The sequence below is a fragment of the Mauremys mutica genome, chromosome 15 (assembly GCF_020497125.1).
Source record: "Mauremys mutica isolate MM-2020 ecotype Southern chromosome 15, ASM2049712v1, whole genome shotgun sequence".
NCBI lineage: Eukaryota > Metazoa > Chordata > Testudines > Geoemydidae > Mauremys > Mauremys mutica.
Genome location: NC_059086.1, coordinates 11,022,372 through 11,041,196, shown reverse-complemented (window position 1 = coordinate 11,041,196; position 18,825 = coordinate 11,022,372). Strand labels below are relative to the sequence as shown.

Here is an 18,825-nt window from a genome sequence, read left to right as displayed (position 1 = left end):
GCAGAAAAAAGTAACTTTTTATTGGTTTTTCTTCACTACAGTTCTATTAAGCTGACTATACTAGTAAAACATCCATAAAGAGTTGTGCAGGGCTCACTGTTATTTTTTTCCTAATAATCTTTTAATTAATCTCATGTCTTGTGTTTGAACTCCAGAAAGAGGCAGTGTATAGCATCGCTAAAGCAGTGACAATATTCAAAATTTCCTTTATTGCAGAGACAGTATTTATTGAGGTGTTTCACAGTAGGGGATGAGTCTGGTTTGGACACTTGCAACATAATTGGTGTGAGGTATCATATTCAAAGCTTTTTGGGAGAGGCGTAATATCTGCTAGTTAACCCAACTGAAATTCACAAGGTATGTGCATTAAAATTTTTTTTTTCTTTGCAGATGAACTCAAGGCAGAACTGAGTAAGTGTGTGTTGATTCTTTGAATGCAAAAGTTAATTCAAGTCCATGGTGGAAAAGTGATGCAAATAGAAATGAAGTTCTCACCATTAGAAATAAGGAAACTGAGGCATCTTTGGTTTTGTTCGAATATTATTTTCATAAAATTTGCTAGGACAGATGAATGCTACAGATCAATTTCTGCTCCCATTGGGTATAAGTCTCTCCTATGCAATGGGCTATGTGTCACTTATATCCCACATATCCCTTCAAAATAGGGCATAGGTGTATATCTTGTGCTGCAGAGTTCTAGTGCTTGTGTAAGCAAGGGTAATGGTCCCGCTATTGTGGGGAACTTTCCTGGCTTCTGTGCTACCCCGGTGAAGTGGCCTAGCGAAAGGATCTGAGTCCTCGCTCCCACTTCCTTTACCCATAGGCCTCCCTACCCTCGAGGACTCCCCTTCCACTCTCCTGTCTGGCAGAGTCCTTGTAACCCCAACAAGGCTGGGTCCAGGATTCTTGGGGGGCTAGGCCCCCAACCCTGCTGTGGCCACTTAGGACAGGGGCTAAGGTGTCCCCACACTGGGGTGCTCTCTCGGCACTGGACACTTCCCTGACCCACTGATCATTACATACAATTTAAAGCAAATACAATGTATTTAATCAGCAATTAATTTAAAAAAGAATAAGGAAGAATGGGGAAAGGTTAAGAAAACACATCACCCAGGATGTGGCAGGGAACACTACAAATGATGTCTCTGGAATGTCAGGGCAGTTCAAAGTCTGTTCCTTGTAGGTCCCAGGCCTCCTTCTCAGGCCCTGGCTGTGCTGCAGGGATGCTGTGGGATGGAGATTTGCTCTGGTGGTGGCCACACACCTTTGGGCTTTGGGTTGTGGGACCCTTCTTCCCAGCATCAGCCCCCTGTCGGGTTAAGATCCCCCTCCCAGTCTGGCCTGCAAGGACCCTTGGCTGGGGGTGTCTTTCTGCACTGGGCCCTTTGCCCAAGGTCTCCCCTTGGCTGGCTGCAGTTGCTCACCACATCTGGCTCCAGACTGCCCCAGCTCCACTGTTCTAGCTCCAGCTCCACTCTGCCTCAGCACTGATGCTGCTGCTCTGGCTCCAGCACCCTGGGCTGCTTCTCTAGCCGCTCTGGCTCTGTGGCTGAAGCCCTGCTCCCAGCACAGGATCTGCTTTCCCTGGGCTGTGTCTCTGGCTCTGGGGCTCCAGCTCTGCTCCCAGCACAGGATCTGCTCCCTGGGCTGCTTTTCTGGGCCCTCTGACTGGCACAGCTCTGCTCCCCAGCTCAGCTGGGGCCCCTGGTTTCTCCTTAGCTCATCCCACACTCTGTCTAACCCAGGCAATTCCAGCCCACACGGAGGAAGGGACCCTTGCCCTGGCCTCCTGACCTGTCAATCAGGATGACCTGGAGCATTGGCCTCTCCCCATTGTTCCTGGGGACTGTCAGTCTCAGGTCCTGATTTCCCATCGAACCTTCCTCTTTCTTTTAGTGCTGGGAGCCAGCCAACCAACAGTCCCCTTACACTTGCTCGCTGTCCAGGGATGAATTTCACCCCAAATAAATCACATTGGCCAGGCATTAGGGATGCAGCTCCATGTCTTTGGGGGCTGCTGGAGAGGGAATCTCTTCACTTCCACTCCTGACCTAAGGGACTTGGTTGAGCTAGAGAGGGGAGAAGAGTAGCAGAGCCAACATGGACTGGCACCTTGAAATTTAATTATAAATATGTTTGCATTAAAAAAGAAAAAGAAAAAAAAGAAAAAGTTTTAAATTTAAATTTAAAAAAATCTGATTTAAATTAAAGAAGTCTGATTTTTTTAAATAAAATCATGGATTTGTATCCACCCTGGGGCATTTGTTGTTGATGTAATTTTTTCCCATCTGTTTCTTTCATATGAGAAGATTTTTTTTAAAGTATCAAAGAAATTGTTCAAAATATTTTTGTTTTACAGTGTAGGAAACATTTAACATACCTGACATTCAAAAAGAGAGAAAAAAAGAAACAACCCAAAACCATGCATTAGTAAATAAAAAACTAGCTTGTTTTTAGGATATCAAACTCCTTATACAGATTTTGAAATGTATTAAAAGCCCATTGCCGTGGGTGGTGGGTGAACCTCCCTCCCCACTCGGGATGTTTTTAAAAACTCAAACCTTCTTTTATGAAAAGTTTTTTGATTCATTCTTTCAGTGAACAGAACACTATTTCTCAAACAGTTTCAGTGATGAAGAATCAGCATTTTTCAACTAAAGACAATTTCTTAGAAAACATTCCCAATCAGCTTTAATTTCCAGTCTGACATTGTCTAATTTCAACTTCCATTGGATCATGTTATGTCTTTCTCTGTTAATGGGCTCTTCAGTCTAGCAGAGGAAGGTATAACATTTTTCCTTCCTTAAAAGTTTTTTCCTTTCTTAGAGGGTTTTAAGGTCAGGCTTGACAAAGCCCTGGCTGGGATGATTTAATTGGGGATAGGTCCTGCTTTGAGCAGGAGGTTGCACTAGATGACCTCCTGAGGTTCCTTCCAACCCTGAGACTCTATGATTCTATTATCATGATCTAGAGTTACAAGCTGAAGCTATACAAATTCAGACTGGAAATAAGAAGCAAAATTTTAATGATGAGGGTAATTAAGCATTGGAAAAATTTACCAAGGTTCGCTAGGAATTACTTTAGGAAAGTTCTGTGACCTATCTCATCCCAGGATTCAGGATGTATAATCACAATGGTCTCTTCTGGCATTGGAATCTAGGAATCTGAAGTGGTATACAATACCATTGGCTTTGATTTGTGCATTTTACTATTTCTGTACTTACAATATTTTTTTTATAAATTACCAAACTTTGTCTTGGTTTTGGTTATTCCATTATTTCTGTATGCAATGGAGACAAAATTGGAAGTTCATGGTTAAACACATGGTTTTCTTTTTATTTTTCAGGAAGAATCCAGACAGAAAAAGGTTAATTTCCGTTGACTTCTGTGGCTTGGAGGATGTCTGGTTGCGTAATATTTGGAGGATATGTTTTGCGGGACAAGAACTGTGAATACAAGAGAGATTGATGATTGTCAGTGTGTCGATGAAAAGGGTTTAGCAGATGGGAGTGATGGGTTGTGAGAGCAGTTTCCATGAGAAGACAAGGAGTCTGTAGAGCTTCCATGCTGAGAGAAGGTTTGGGCTTTCCTCTTCATGGGGTGAGGTTTATTCAGAGGCCTGTCAGGGCTGGCAGATGAGTCTGGTTGGATACTGAGCATGGGAATAGCAGTTGGGAGTGTGTGACAGTGGAATATGTGGGGTGTTTCATAGTGAAGGCTTCGGAAGTGGTTACAATGTAATATTTGTGAGTATTTGTTAACCCATTACACACACAAACACCACTGAATGTAAGAAAAGATGACTACCAAAGCAGAAAAAAGTAGCTTTGAATTGGTTCTTCTTCAATATAGTTCTATTAAACTGACTATTTTAGTAAAACCTCTGTAAAGAGCTGTGCAGGGCTCACTGTTAGAAGTAATGGGAGTAAAAATATTTTTTTCCTAATAATCTTTTAATTAATCTCATGTCCTGTGTTTGGACTCCAGAAAGAGGCAGTGTGTAGCATCTCTAAAGCAGTGACAATATTCAGAATTTCCTTTATTGCAGTGACAGGATTTATTGAGGTGTTTACAGTAGTGGGATGAGTCTGATTTGGCACTTGCAACATAATTTGTGGGAGGTATCAGTTTCAAAGCTTTTTGGGAGAGATATAATATCTGCTGGCTAACCCAGCTGAAATTCACAAGAGGTATGTGCATTAAAAAAATTTTTTTTTCTTTGCAGATGAACTCCAAGCAGAACTGAGTAAGTGTGTGTTGATTCTTTGAATGCAAAAGTTAATTCAATTCCATGGTGGAAAAGTGATGCAAATAGAAATTAAGTTGTTACCGTTAGAAATGAGGGAACTGAGGGATCTTTGTTTTTGTTAGAATATTATTTTGATAAAATTTGCTAGGTTGGACAGATGAATGCTACACATCAATTCCTGCTCCCATTGAGTGAAAGTCTCTCATGTGCAATGGGCTATGTGTCACTTATATCCCACACATTCCTTCAAAATAGGGCATAGGTGTGTACCTTGTGCTGCAGAGTCCTAGCACTTGCTCTCTGTGCAGGGATGAATTTCACCCCAAATAATTCCTTACATGTCTGTGAATATAGAGAGAGTTAGGCCCTAACAACGTGTCTGGTTTGGATTTTGTCAGTGATGTCAATAATTGCAGTAGGATCATGTCCTGTGAGATAGTGACCATGTGTCTGAGTCCCACACTCAAAATATGAAATATTCTATTACCCTGGCTGATTTTTTAGTATATCAATTGTGTCTTCTCCACCGCCCCCTCCTGTCCCCCTGAGGTCTCGGGAGGGCAAGACAAACACTCCTGCAAAGCTTGAAGGGTGTGGGAGCCTCTCCAATGCCTGTAACACTGGCCAGGCCTGAGGGGTGCACCTCCATGTCTTTGGGGACTAGTAGAGAGGGAATCTCTTCACTTCCACTCCTGACCTAAGGGCCTTGATGGAGCTAGAGAGGGGAGAGGAGTAGCAGAGACCACATGGATTGGTGCCTTCCTTGCAGGCACAGTGGTGAAAGGATTGAGGACTTCAGGAGCACTCCCACCTTTTTGGTACAGTGAGATAGGAATGGAGAAGCCTTCATCATTTGTTGAGGAAAGAGCCTGTCTCTCAGTATGGGCAGCAGCTCTGATAGGCTATAAGCCAAATGAGTTGGGCAGGTAGCCAGTCAGAGTGGGGTTACCCTATAGAAACATCTGAAAACCTGTGAATTATGGGGAAATCCTATAGACCTGGCAAATTAGAGGTTATCTGAAATCCCACAGAACTGGCAGGTCTGAGTTGATTTGACTTTGAAAGGTGTTGCCCAGTTGAAATATCAGTAAGTAGAGGTGCAACATTATCACACAAACATCTGATTACCTTGGTTATCTTTGTGCAATGATATTTTTCTATCTCATCCACTCTCCTCCCTCACCACCCTTAAACACATTCCCCTCTAGGTTATTTGAAGGGAGCAGGGCTGGGTCTCTTGTATTCCTCTCCGCCTATCTCCCTTGCTTCTGTAGCTCATTTTCATCTCTCTCATAACAGGGAAGACAGCAGCTCAAGACAGTAATAATGCAGCTCCCCACATTCCCAGCATCACCACACATATTTTCTTGTGGTCTGTTGCCTCTGCTTGAGACTGAGGTATCAGTGAAGGACGGAACTGGTGACTCCATGAGAGCCACATATGGGGCCCAAAATTGTACAATAACCACAGTGTGTGTGTACCATTAATGTGTTTTACTTTCTCTTTTCTGCACAAGTACATCACTCTGTGTTGTGTCTGACAGCCTCAGTTATCTGCAGTGTAGTTGTAGCCATGTCGGTCCCAGGATATTAGAGAGACAAGGTGGGTGAAATTGGTCCAGTAAAAGATATTACCTCACCCACTTTGATCATCAGTTATCCTCAGCCTGGGATATTTGTGCTGCTAAAAGGAGGAAAATTGGCAGTAGATGCCTCTGTGAATTCAATGTCTGTTGTTTCTCACTTTCATTTCAGATTGGAGAAAGGCTCTCACCTATGCAGGTAACAGAATTCACATCTCTCCTGGCAATCAGAAATCATCTTCATAGTTTATAAAAACTAGAAACAGAACATATTGCTATTATGGAGATAACAACTGGGACTTTACTCCATTTCCTATCAGGCCTTACTCATTCTGTTCTTTCAATCATTTAACTTATCTCAGAATCAGGCACAATATTTTTGAGTATCAATAAGATAAACATTTCAGGACCTCTCCTATTTCTGTGTAAAATTTAATCAAAGATCATATCTCTGAAATATTTCAGTGTAACCAAATTGTCGGAATAGAACAAAACCCATTATCAGTAGGCATTTTACCTGAGTAAGGACAGCAGGAATTGGCCCACAAGCCATATCTACCATGTTCCAGTTTATACTGCAATTAGACAAGGGTTTCTTAAATTCTCTCTTTGCAGATGACATCACTCTTAATCCAGACACAGCTCACCCCAACCTCTCCATTTCTGGGGATAAGAAATTTACTCATGAACCCCAACCACAAAAAGTTCCACCAACTCCAGAGAGGTTCGATTCGACTGTCTGTGTTTTGGGCTCGGAAGGATTCTTCTCTGGAAAACACTACTGGGTGGTCGATGTCATCAGCAGTGCTGACTGGGACCTGGGAGTGGCCAGAAAATCCATACAGAGAAAAGGAAAACTTCCTCTGTCCCCTAAAGAGGGATTCTGGGCTCTGGGTCTGAGTGGGAGAGATTATTGGGCAAAAACAGATCCATGGACCCGGATCATGGTGCAGAAAAAGCCCAAGAAAATTGGAGTTTACCTTAGTTACCAAGACAGGCAGGTGACCTTTTTCAATGTAACTGACAGGTCTGTGTTGTTCACATTTAACGATTGTTCATTCTCAGGAGAGGTTTATCCATTCTTTAAAAATTCCCACAAAGAAACATCAATGATAATTTGTTATATAAGACAAGATGAATGAGCTTAAAGTGGCACTGCCACTCATTTATCCCTATGTATCGTTGAAATCAAGTTTCTCAGCAATGAATTTGAATTACACTTTATCTCTATATTATTGTGATGCCATCTCTAGAACAGCACTGTTAATCATTTTATGGCTATGAACCTATGACATCAAGTTTCTCTCCAGTAAAATGTGAACTGTAGTTTTTACTCTGTACTTTGTGATCTATCTTAATTACTTGCTTTCAACAACAAATTATCTTCTTTGTTGCTGCTGAAAAATACTGTTATTTGATTAGGCTGTTAAGGAAAGGATATTAGTGTTGCAGAGAAATCAGCACCAAAATTAGGTTTTCAAGATTTCAAGATTTTAAAGAGTTCAGCTGCCAGTTACTCAGCATGAAGAGCTTCTTAAAAAATCTGACAGTAACTGTCACAGTGGGAGCTGCTGGGTGGAGGATACTAATGGGAAAAACCCATCCTGTCTCACACATTCATTTTTATCTCAGAGACACAACATCACCAAGCTTATAACAAATTAAGGGCTTGTGACTGGCCTGAGTAGCTACAAAGTGGGGAAAGGGAATATAAGAGATCCCACATCCCTCTACACAGTCATGCAAGATTTACTGTCATAGTTACAAGGCAGCTGCACCTCGGACACTTCCCACTCCCCCTGAGAGCTCCCACCCTGAGGACTCTTGACCTTACCTATCTCAGGGTGGGATCTCATGCGTCTTCAATCTTAGACAGGGATCTGACCACAGTAACCTGGTCATACCATACACTTACCACCCTTGGGTCCCATCTCAGACTGGGCACCTGCTTGATCTTCTTTTCAGGAAACTGTGACCAAGGATACTGACCAAAAACCTTTTAAAAACTAAGTATATTTATTTAGCAGTCGTGTAGTTTATAGAAATAGAGTAATATCCCTTTAAATCATCTATGAGCCCTGTGTTCGTGTTCACCATCGTCTATGAATTGGAAGCTGCTGGAAACCAGTCGGCGCAGCAATATGTGTACACCTAGACCAGGGGTAGGCAACCTATGGCATGGGTGCCAAAGGCGGCACGTGAGCTGATTTTCAGTGGCATTCACACTGCCTGGGTCCTGGCCACTGGTCGAGGGGGCTCTGCATTTTAATTTAATTTTAAATGAAGTTTCTTAAACATTTTAAAAAACCTTATTTACTTTACATACAACAATAGTTTAGTCATATGTTATAGACTTATAGAAAGAGATCTTCTAAAAATGTTAAAATGTATTACTGGCACACGAAACCTTAAATTAAAGTGAACAAATGAAGACTCGGCACACCACTTCTGAAAGATTGCCGACCCCTGACCTAGACCATGCGTCCTTGTGGTATATTTAGAAAACTCTTTTATTTGGAATCATAGAATCATAGAATATCAGGGTTAGAAGGGACATAAGAAGGTCATCTAGTCCAACCCCCTGCTGAAAGCAGGACTAATTCCCAACTAAATCATCCCAGCCAGGGCTTTGTCAAGCCTGACCTTAAAAACCTCTAATGAAGCAGATTCCACCACCTCCCTAAGTAACCCATTCCAGCGCTTCACCACTCTCTGAGTTAAAAAGTTTTTCCTAATACCCAACCTAAACCTCCCCCACTGCAACTTGAGACCATTACTCCTTGTTCTGTCATCAAGTACCACTGAGAACAATCTAGATCCATCCTCTTTGGAACCCCCTTTCAGGTAGTTGAAAGCAGTTATCAAATCCCCCCTAATCCTTCTCTTCTGCAGACTAAACAATCCCAGTTCCTTCAGACTCTCCTCATAAGTCATGTGCTCCAGCCCCCTAATCATTTTTGTTGCCCTCCACTGGACTCTTTCTAATTTTTCCATATCCTTCTTGTAGCGTAGGGCCCAAAACGGGACACAGTACTCCAGATGAGGCCTCACCAATGTCGAATAGAGGGGAATGATCACGTCTCTCAATCTGCTAGCTATGCCCCATCTTATACAGCCCAAAATGCCGTTAGCCTTCTTGGCAGCAAGGGCACACTGTTGACTCATATTCAGCTTTTCGTCCACCGTAACCCCTAGGTCCTTTTCTGCCGAACTGCTGCCCAGCCATTCGGTCCCTAGTCTGTAGCAGTGCATGGGATTCTTCCATCCTAAGTGCAGGACTCTGCACTTGTCCTTGTTGAACCTCATCAGGTTTCTTTTGGCCCAATCCTCTAATTTGTCTAGGTCCCTCTGTATCCTATCCCTACCCGCCAGTGTATCTACCACTCCTCCAAGTTTAGTGTCATCTGCAAACTTGCTGAGAGTGCAGTCCACACCATCCTCCAGATCATTAATGAAGAGATTGAACAAAACTGGCCCCAGGACTGACCCTTGGGACACTCTGCTTTAAACCGGCTGCCAACTAGACATGGAGCCGTTGATCACTACCTGTTGAGCCCGATGATCTAGTCAGCTTTCTATCTACCTTACAGTCCATGCATCCAGCCCATACTACTTTAACTTGCTGGCAAGAATACTGTGGGAGACCGTATCAAAAGCTTTGCTAAAGTCAAGGAATAACACATCCATTGCTTTCCCCACATCCACAGACCCAGTTATCTCATCATAGAAGGCAATTAGGTTAGTCAGGCATGACTTGCCCTTGGTGAATCCATGCTAACTGTTCCTGATCACTTTCCTCTCCTGTAAGTACTTCAGAATTGATTCCTTGAGGACCTGCTCCATGATTTTTCCAGGGACTGAGGTGAGGCTGACTGGCCTGTTGTTCCCCAGATCCTCCTTCTTCCCTTTTTTAAAGATGGGCACTACATTAGCCTTTTTCCAGTCATCCGGGACCTCCACCGTTTGCCATGAGTTTTCAAAGATAATGGCCAATGGCTCTGCAATCACATCCGCCAACTCCTTTAGCACCTTCAGATGCAATGCATCCGTCCCCATGGACTTGTGCTCGTCCAGTTTTTCTAAATAGTCCCGAACCACTTCTTTCTCCACAGAGGGCTGGTCACCTTCTCCACATACTGTTCTGCCCAGTGCAGCAGTCTGGGAGCTGACCTTGTTTGTGAAGACAGAGGCAAAAACAGCATTGAGTACATTAGCTTTTTCCACATCCTCTGTCACTAGGTTGCCTCCCTCATTCAGTAAGGGGCCCACACTTTACTTGACTTTCTTCTTGTTGCTAACATACCTGAAGAAACTCTTCTTGTTACTCTGAACATCTCTTGCTAGCTGCAACTCCAAGTGTGATTTGGCCTTCCTGATTTCACTCCTGCATGCCTGAGCAATATTTTATACTCCTCCCTGGTCATTTGTCCAATCTTCCACTTCTTGTAAGCTTCTTTTTTGCGTTTAAGATCAGCAAGGATTTCACTGTTAAGCCAAGCTGGTCACCTGCCATATTTACTATTCTTTCTACACATCGGGATGGTTTGTTCCTGAAACCTTAATAAGGATTCTTTAAAAAACAGCCAGCTCTCCTGGACTCCTTTCCCCCTCATGTTATTCTCCCAGGGGATCCTGCCCATCAGTTCCCTGAAGGAGTCAAAGTCTGCTTTTCTGAATTCCAGGGTCCGTATTCTGCTGCTTTCCTTTCTTTTTTGTGTCAGGATCCTGAACTCGACCATCTCCTAGTCACCGCCTGCCAGGTTCCCATCCACTTTTGCTTCCCCTACTAATTCTTCCTGGTTTGTGAGCAGCAGGTCTAGAAGAGCTCTGTCCCTAGTTGTTTCCTCCAGCACTTGCACCAGGAAATTGCCCCTACACTTTCCAAAAACTTCCTGGATTGTCTATGCACCGCTGTATTGCTCTCTCAGCAGATATCGGGGTGATTAAAGTTACCCATGAGAACCAGGGCCTGTGATCTAGCAACTTCTGTTAGTTGCTGGAAGAAAGCCTAGTCCATCTCATCCCCCTGGTCTGATGGTCTATAGCAGACTCCCACCACGACATCACCCTTGTTGCTCACACTTCTAAACTTACTCCAGAGTCTCTCAGGTTTTTTTGCAGTTTCATACTGGAGCTCTGAGCAGTCATGCTGCTCTCTTGCATACAATGCAACTCCCCCACCTTTTCTGCCCTGCCTGTCCTTCCTGAACAGTTTATATCCATCCATGACAGTACTCCAGCCATGTGAATTATCCCACCAAATCGCTGTTTATTTGGAATATTTTGAGTCTGTGTTATTTCTTCATATCATTTTGGCTTTGTAAGGAGCAGACGACACAATGATTGGTAACAAGGAGGAAAGCCCAATCCCAGAGTACAGTGGAACAGAGAATAACTGCTTAGTTCTAGACTAAAGGGAAACTGCAGCCACTTGGACTGTGACAAAACTGATCATTCCAGAAAAAAAAAATTGAAGGTTCGTAAAAGTCTGGCTGTTTGGGGAAAACTGACTTGTTTGATAAAGTGGGTCAGTCCTCCACTGAGCTGTGGGGAGAGTAGAACACAGTATAATAGCTAATAGTATCAGTGTTCGGCAAAAGGTGCAAGTTTTACTGAGTCTAATGGGGACTAAAACCTATAACCCGCTATGTAGCCTGACAGCTCCTGGTGAACCAGCAGGTTCATTTTCTGAGATTGTGGAAATTCTCCAAAATCACCTCTCGCCAAACCAACAGGCGATTGCAGAGTATTTCTGATTTTATAAATTAAGTAAAAAAGAAAATGAAATAATTCCTAAATATGTGGTTGATTTAAGGATATTAACAGAGTATGGCCAGTTTGGAGAGAGTTCAAATCATAGAATCATAGAAGGTTAGGGTTGGAAGAGACCTCAGGAGGTCATCTAGTCTAACCCCCTGCTCAAATCAGGACCAACACCAACTAAATCACCCCAGCCAGGGCTTTGTCAAGCCTCACCTTAGAAACCTCTAAGGATGGAGATTCCACCACCTCCCTAGGTAACACATTCCAGTGCTTCACCACTCTCCTAGTGAAATAGTGTTTCCTAATATCCAACCTAGACCTCTCTCACTGCAACTTGAGGCCATTACTCCTTGTTCTGTCATCTGCCACCACTCAGAACAGCCAAGCTTCGTCCTCTTTGGAACCCCCCTTCAGGTAGTTGAAGGCTGCTATCAAATCCCCCCTCACTCTTCTCTTCTGCAGACTAAACAAGCCCAGTTCCCTCAGCCTCTCCTTGTAACTCATGTGCCCCAGCCCCCTGATCAGTTTTGTTGCCCTCCACTGGACTGTCTCCAATTTGTCCACATCCTTTCTGTAGTGGGGGGCCCAAAACTGGACGCAGTACTCCAGATGTAGTCTCACCAGTGCCGAATAGAGTTCCTCGATCTGCTGGCAATGCTCCTACTAATGCAGCTCAATATGCTGTTAGCCTTCTTGGCAACAAGGGCACACTGCTGACTCATATCCAGCTTCTCATCCACTGTAATCCCGAGGACCTTTGCTGCAGAACTGCTGTTTAGTCAGTCTGTCCACAGCCTTTAGCAGTGCATGGGATTCTTCCTTCCTAAGTACACTTGTCCGTGTTGAGATGATGACATTATAGTGACATTAATGACCTTATAGTGTTATAAGGAAAATGAAGGAATCCAAAACCAGTTATTGACTGAGGCTCATTGGATCCCATAACATGCACTAGAACTTGCTGTGTCAGTGGAAACCATTACTGAAGATTCCATGGAGCTGCAATCACATCACGTGATCTGACCAATAAACAAACTGGCAGCCAAACGGAAAGCACAACATGGTCAGTGCTAACACAAAGACTGGGTGCTTTCATTTGGAAATCAGTCTCTCAGTGCAACTGATTCTTGGTTTAAGGACAAAACCTGTAGAAACTGCAACAAAATGAGGCTCACACAGTAAATATCAAGGTCTGTGAACAGTTCACAATAACTACAGCATGAGGGCAATACCAGAGGATTTCAGATGTATTAGCTTGCAGATGACAACATGGTGTCTCCTGAGAATGTTATAACATCTCTACAAAATTTAGTTTACAAGATAATAAATGATAATAAAAGGGTATTCCTGGCACTCAGCGTTAGTTGGATGATATACTGGACATGGGAGCTGGTGATAAAGAACACCATGAACACCTCCCAATGTACCTGTGAGGTTGTCTGAGTGGTGGGCTTAGAGCAGGGGTGGGCAAACTATGGCCTGCAGGCTGGATACGGCCCATCAGGGCCTTGGATCCAGCCCATGGGATTGCCCCCCATGGTGCCGCAGGCCCCACGCTGCTCTCAGAAGCAGCTGGCACCACATCCCTGGGGCCCACAGGGAGGTGGGGCAGAGGACTCTGTGTGCTACCCTCACCTCCAGGCACCACCCCCCGCTGCAGCTCCCATTGGCTGGGAACGGGGAACCGCAGCCAATAGGAGCTTTGGGGTAGGTACCTGGAGGTGTGGCAAGGGCAGCGCACGTGGAACCCTGTGCCTCCCCTCCCCTAGGGGCCACACAGGGATGTGGTGAGCGATACAGTGTGGCGTGGGGGCAGGGCAGGCATGCAAAGAGTCTGCCCTGGGCCTGGTGTGTGCCGCTGCCACCCCGGAGCCGCTTTAGATAAGCGGCACCAGGCCGGAGCCCAAACCCCTCCTGGACCCCACCCCCCAACTCCCTCTGAGCCACCTCATACATCTCACACTCCTTCTCTGCCCCAATCCCCTGCCCTGAGCCCTCTCCCACACCCCGCACTCCCTTCCGCACCCCAACCTCCTGCCCCAGCCCTCCATACAATTTCCCCACCCGGATGTGGCCTTCAGCCGAAAAAGTTTGCCCACCCCTGGCTTAGAGCAAACAAGGAGAAATATGATATTTATAGAATCAGGTGCATACAGTAGGCATGCCATTAATACAGATGGCTTGTGTTAATCACAGTACACAGTTGAAGCTGTCCTTATGGCACCTCAACCACAAGATGTGTAACAATTGTGTCCCTTTGTGGGGATGATCAGTTATGACTGTTACAGTTCAGGACAACTGCACCTGTATTTCCCCTCGGTGACCCAGCAAGGGCACCCAATCTCAGGCTTCCGGCTCCCCAGCCATCACCACACTTGGAAAGAATCCCACATGTCTCTGTCCCTTCTCACCGGGTTATTCTCAGGCTGCACAGTTCTCTGCCTGCACTGTATATTTCCCAGCACAGACAGATTGCCAGGGGACACTTGCTTGCTTTCTCTTCTGAGACAGTTATTAGGTGCAATTGCTACAGTTATAAGGTATCACACCATTATATGAAAGCTTACTTTATTGTTAAGGTAAAAAACATTACAGGGAAATCCTATTAAAACAATAAAATAAGTTACACATGTGCTAATAAGCTTATCAGCAATCACCCCCAACTCCAACGTGGAATCTGGCAGAAGCTGTCCTTCAAACCCCCATCCAAGGGGGTTCCTATGTGCTTGTACATGGGTTACAGCTTCAGCCCAGAATAAGTGTTCAGTCTTATGTGGCCACATTAGACCAAGTCCTTCCAATCCTTCCTTAAGGACTGGGGCCCTCAGTGGGCCAGAGGTCCTGTCCATGTGCAGGATCAGGAAGAAGGCCCTGAGTCAGTCTAAACAGGTTATTTAGCCCAAAATCCTTCCTTTGTCTCTAGGTACCTGCATAATCCAGTTTGAACTAGTCTATGCACACATTCCCAGAGGGGTGGCTTCAAAGGCTGGCATCAGAAGGGAACATTTGTATTTCCAGAACCCCAAGGGATTTCCTAAGAAATCCACTTCACATACACTGTTCCAAAAAGTTCCAAAAAGTTCTTTGAAGTTCCAAGGAATCCCAGACTAGTGCACAAACATTTGCATAGTTACTGCAATGAACTGCAGAGATATAAATCTTAATTCAGTAACATTGACATTAGTTCAATAAAGTTCATTCCGGGTATTATAGGAAATTATCAGCCTATCACAATTACCGTAGGTTCTTGCCTAACAGTGTCACATCCTCCACGTGACCTGTTGGACAAGAATGGTGTTGGCCCACACACTGTGTGGGATGGGACCAAGAAGTTTGTATCATCTGAAAGGGTCCATACACCCAAAAATGCATCTTTGCCTATAAAGTCAGCTTATGACACTTCCCCGTATGGAGAGGAGCAGTGATTTCATATGTGCTGGAAGACCAGCATGAAAGGCCCATTGCCTTTGCTTCTAGATCTCTCACCTCTGTAGAATGCAAATATTCTCAAACTGATAGAGAAGCTGTGAATTTACTCAGGGTACGACTTTGTGAGTCAGGGCACTAGGGGATAGGCTGGATTACCCAAAATAACAGTGACACAGCCACCCCTTTAAGCTTTCGTGGTATTACAGCCCACTTCATCAGATGCATAGAATGGAACATATAGTAAGAAGATATATATACAGAGAACATGAAAAGGTGGGAGTTGCCCTACCAACACTAAGAGGCTAATTAATTAAGATGAGCTATTATCAGCAAGAGGGGGGGAAAATGTTTGTAGTGATAATCAAGATGGCCCATTTCGGACAGTTGACAAGAAGGTCTGAGGATACTTAACATGAGGAAATAGCTCATCTTAATTAATTAGCTCCCAACTTTTCATGTTCTCTGTATATATATCTTCTTACTATATGTTCCATTCTATGCATCTGATGAAGTGGGCTTCACCAGCTCCTGTTCTGCCTCTTCCCCAGGGCCTCCACCCCTGCTCCGCCCCACCCCACCTCTTTCTGCCCCTGCTCTAACCCCTTCCCTGCCCCAGCCCCCGCTGGTGAGTGGTGGTTCCCACCGTCGCCCAAGCCAGTCCCAAGGAGGCCTGGGGTCCCACACTGCTCCCTATGGGGTGTGCTGCATAAGGCTCCAGAATTACTAGGGATGGCCCATGAACCTCTCTCTGTGGTCAGTAAATCCCTGCAAACTGAGTTAATAGTTAATAGTTCTGATTTACATATTCATGTGCACCTTGGCATGGTGGGGGTGGGGAGATGGGCAGGCGAGATCATGTTTGATGAACCCAATATAGTAATTCAGGAAGACTAGTTGCTCAAAGACAACTATTATTTGGGGGACATTAACAAGCTTCAACACCCATGGGTGAACCACACCAATAATTGCCTTGGAAATGTCCATCATCAGTACCAACAGCTGACTTGGTATCACCAAACTGATTAGCCACGGATCTGTAGCAGTTTGGAGCAGCCATTTTCCAGATGGCAACAGCAACTGCTTCTTCATGGGAAAGACCTCCCTCACTTGCATGTCCCAGTGCTGGAAGGTTGGAGGAGCTTCTCACACAGCTGAATGGAAGTGTCCTTCCTCATGGAGAAGTCTTAGACTCACTGCTGAGCAACTCCGGTCTGCATGATGATGTGGTCCCACCACTCTCAGCTTGTGGCCCTGCTCCAGAGCCACTGGTTAGCACAGACGGAATCCACAGCTATTAAACCATCCATAGCTATCTCCACTATTCCATGTTCATGTTCAATCTGCACCATCTCCTTACCAAGGCATGCAATCACCTTCTTTGAGCAACAAGCCACTGTCACAATGCCTTTCATAGAGTCTTATACCCATAACTGCTGGCTGTTACCAAACGCCATGAATGCAAACAACTGGAACAGGTCATCCAGAGTAGGACCCCTGTCTTTCCACCAGTTGCAATGGATACCACATCCAGAAATCTTTTTTTTTTCCTCAGTCGGTGGGCTCAGAGCACATCTCCACAAGCATGGGCAGCAGGTTATATACATTTGCGGTGCCTGGGTTTCAGGAATATTCAGGGCCGGGTGCCCGGGCTCCAGCAATATTTGGAGCTGGGTCTCTCCCCCAGCCCTGCCTGGATCGGTCTCCGGCCCCTGCGGGCCTCCCTGCCTGGAGCAGGTCCCAGCCCCCGCCTGCCCCCCCCGCCGCGTGTTCCCCCCCTCCCCACCCACCGCGCCGCGTCCCTGCCTGACAGAAAACAGCGAGAGCCTCTTCCCTGCCTGTTTCCGCTGCCAGAGATTGGCTCCCAGCAGAATGGCTGTCTGCTGCCCCAGGGTCCTAGTGTCTGCCCTTCCCTATTGGCAAGGCAGGCTGCCCTTACCCTGCCCTAGCCCTGAGCCTCTCCAATGCCCCAAACCCTCATCCCCAGCCAGAGCCCTCATCCCCCCGCACCCTGATCCTCTGCCCCAGCCCTGAACCCCCTCCTGCATCATGAATCCCTCATTCTCAGCCCCACAGCCCTCACCTAATCCTCTGCCCCAACCCTGAGCCCCCTCCTGCATCATGAATCCCTCATTCTCAGCCCCACAGCCCTCACCCCTGTATTCCCTCCTATCCTCAAACTCCCTCCCCTGAAGGTTCACCCCCTCCCCCTTCCCACACATCCCTTCCCAACCCCAAACTCCATCCCAAAGCTTGCACCCTTCACCCTCTCCTGCACACCCACCCCCTGCCCCAGCCCAGAGCCTGCACCCAGCACCCAAACTCCATCCCAAAGCCTGCACCTTGTACCCCTCCTGCACCCTAATCCCCAGCCCAGGATCTGCACCCGACTTCCCCCCACCCCCGAAACCCCTCCCAGTGCCTTCGGCAGGTGGGGGCAGAGTTCGTGGGGGCGGAGTTGGAGGGTGGGTTCTGGGCACCACCAAAATTTCTACAAACTTGCCACCCATGCCCACAAGGGCCTGATAAGAACAGACAAGTTCTCCCACAATATGCTGTGAACAAATTCATGGAGCGGCGTAGCTTGGGGCAGAACTAAGAGCCCTGGGATGTGCCACTGCAATTCCTAGTGACTTACAAGGGTGAGTACAGCACTGCCGTGGATGCAGAAACGCAGCAGTGCATCAAGTGTATTACAGAGTGACAGGGGATGGATCACTTGATTATTACCTGTTCTGTTCATTCCCTCTGAGGTACCTGGCATTGGCCATTGGCAGCAGACAGGATACTGGGCTAGCTGGACCTTTGGTCTGACCAGTGTGGCTGTTCTTAGATATTTTGGTGCATTTAGTGGGGGCCACCACACCAGTTAATGTGCAGCAGGCTAACAAACTGTAGACTTACATGCCAGTTTGCTGTGCATTAACTCCAATAGTAAAGCCCTAAGAGACCAGAGCAGGAATCAATTACATCAATTAAAGCCAGGCAGGGGGCCCGATGGCAGAGATTCATCCCTCTGGAAGCATGGCAGAATCCACAGTGAGAAAAAACAAACGTAGCTGAAACCTGAAGGAAAATAATGTTATAACTATCAGCCCCCTTTAACTTTGGGCAGCTGCTTGTTTTGTGTGTAAACAGGCAGAAAAAATATTTACAATGGGGCACACTCCACAGCCTGCAAAGTTCTGAATTAGTTAGTCTAGAATGGAGGGAAAGCATCATGTCCGAAAATATAGCTGATTTTAGCTGGGATATTATTAAACAATTTGTCCTTAATGTGCCCAAGGACAGTCAAGTTTATTAGTGGGTCAAGGGAGACATCCACAACCAGCTAGCATTACTGTAAACATGACTCTTCTTGTCCACCCTAAAGGTAAAAATCCTGTTTAATGTCATGTCAGTTAAAATGGGTGAGTTGACCTATTTTGTAACATGAGTACGCAAAACCATATGTGAAAGAGACCCGAAATGAGGAATAAAAAATAGTAATTTTGTCAGGTCACTGACGATGCTGTGGGGTTCGTCTCTTTAATGTGAATAGCTCGCTCTGTAATCTCAGTTCCACAAGTCTAGATTCCCAATTTTATGGGGAGCTGGTAGGGAGTCCTACGTTTGGGTTGCCTAATTTTATAAAATATGCTTTTTTAGAAGCACTCACACCTCCACCGTTTACAGCAGACTTTAGAAATTCAGCAGGGGGAGCCCATGAGTTAGAGAAATGCCTTTTATGTCTCCCAGGAAATTCTGCTTTCTCACCACACCCCACTCACAGTGGCTGTTCTTGGTCAGTGAGGATCCAGGCTT

General features: G+C 45.5%; 1 protein-coding gene across 1 annotated transcript; it reads left to right on the top strand.

Moving 5' to 3' along the window:
* The first annotated feature begins 344 nt into the window (after positions 1 to 344).
* LOC123350340 (butyrophilin subfamily 1 member A1-like) lies at positions 345 to 7,165 on the top strand. Its single transcript, XM_044988866.1, has 3 exons — positions 345 to 411; positions 6,005 to 6,031; positions 6,448 to 7,165. The coding sequence occupies exons 1-3, from the start codon at positions 360 to 362 to the stop codon at positions 6,972 to 6,974; spliced, it is 606 nt and encodes a 201-aa protein (XP_044844801.1). The 5' UTR covers positions 345 to 359; the 3' UTR covers positions 6,975 to 7,165.
* The last annotated feature ends 11,660 nt before the right edge of the window (positions 7,166 to 18,825 follow it).

Excerpts from the sequence above, each read along its gene's own strand:
- LOC123350340 (XM_044988866.1), top strand. The coding sequence starts at position 360 with ATGTGCATTAAAATTTTTTTTTTCTTTGCAGATGAACTCAAGGCAGAA. Across the intron at positions 412-6,004 it reads TGAACTCAAGGCAGAACTGA|ATTGGAGAAAGGCTCTCACC; the intron begins GTAAGTGTGTGT and ends CTTTCATTTCAG. Across the intron at positions 6,032-6,447 it reads AAAGGCTCTCACCTATGCAG|ATGACATCACTCTTAATCCA; the intron begins GTAACAGAATTC and ends CTCTCTTTGCAG.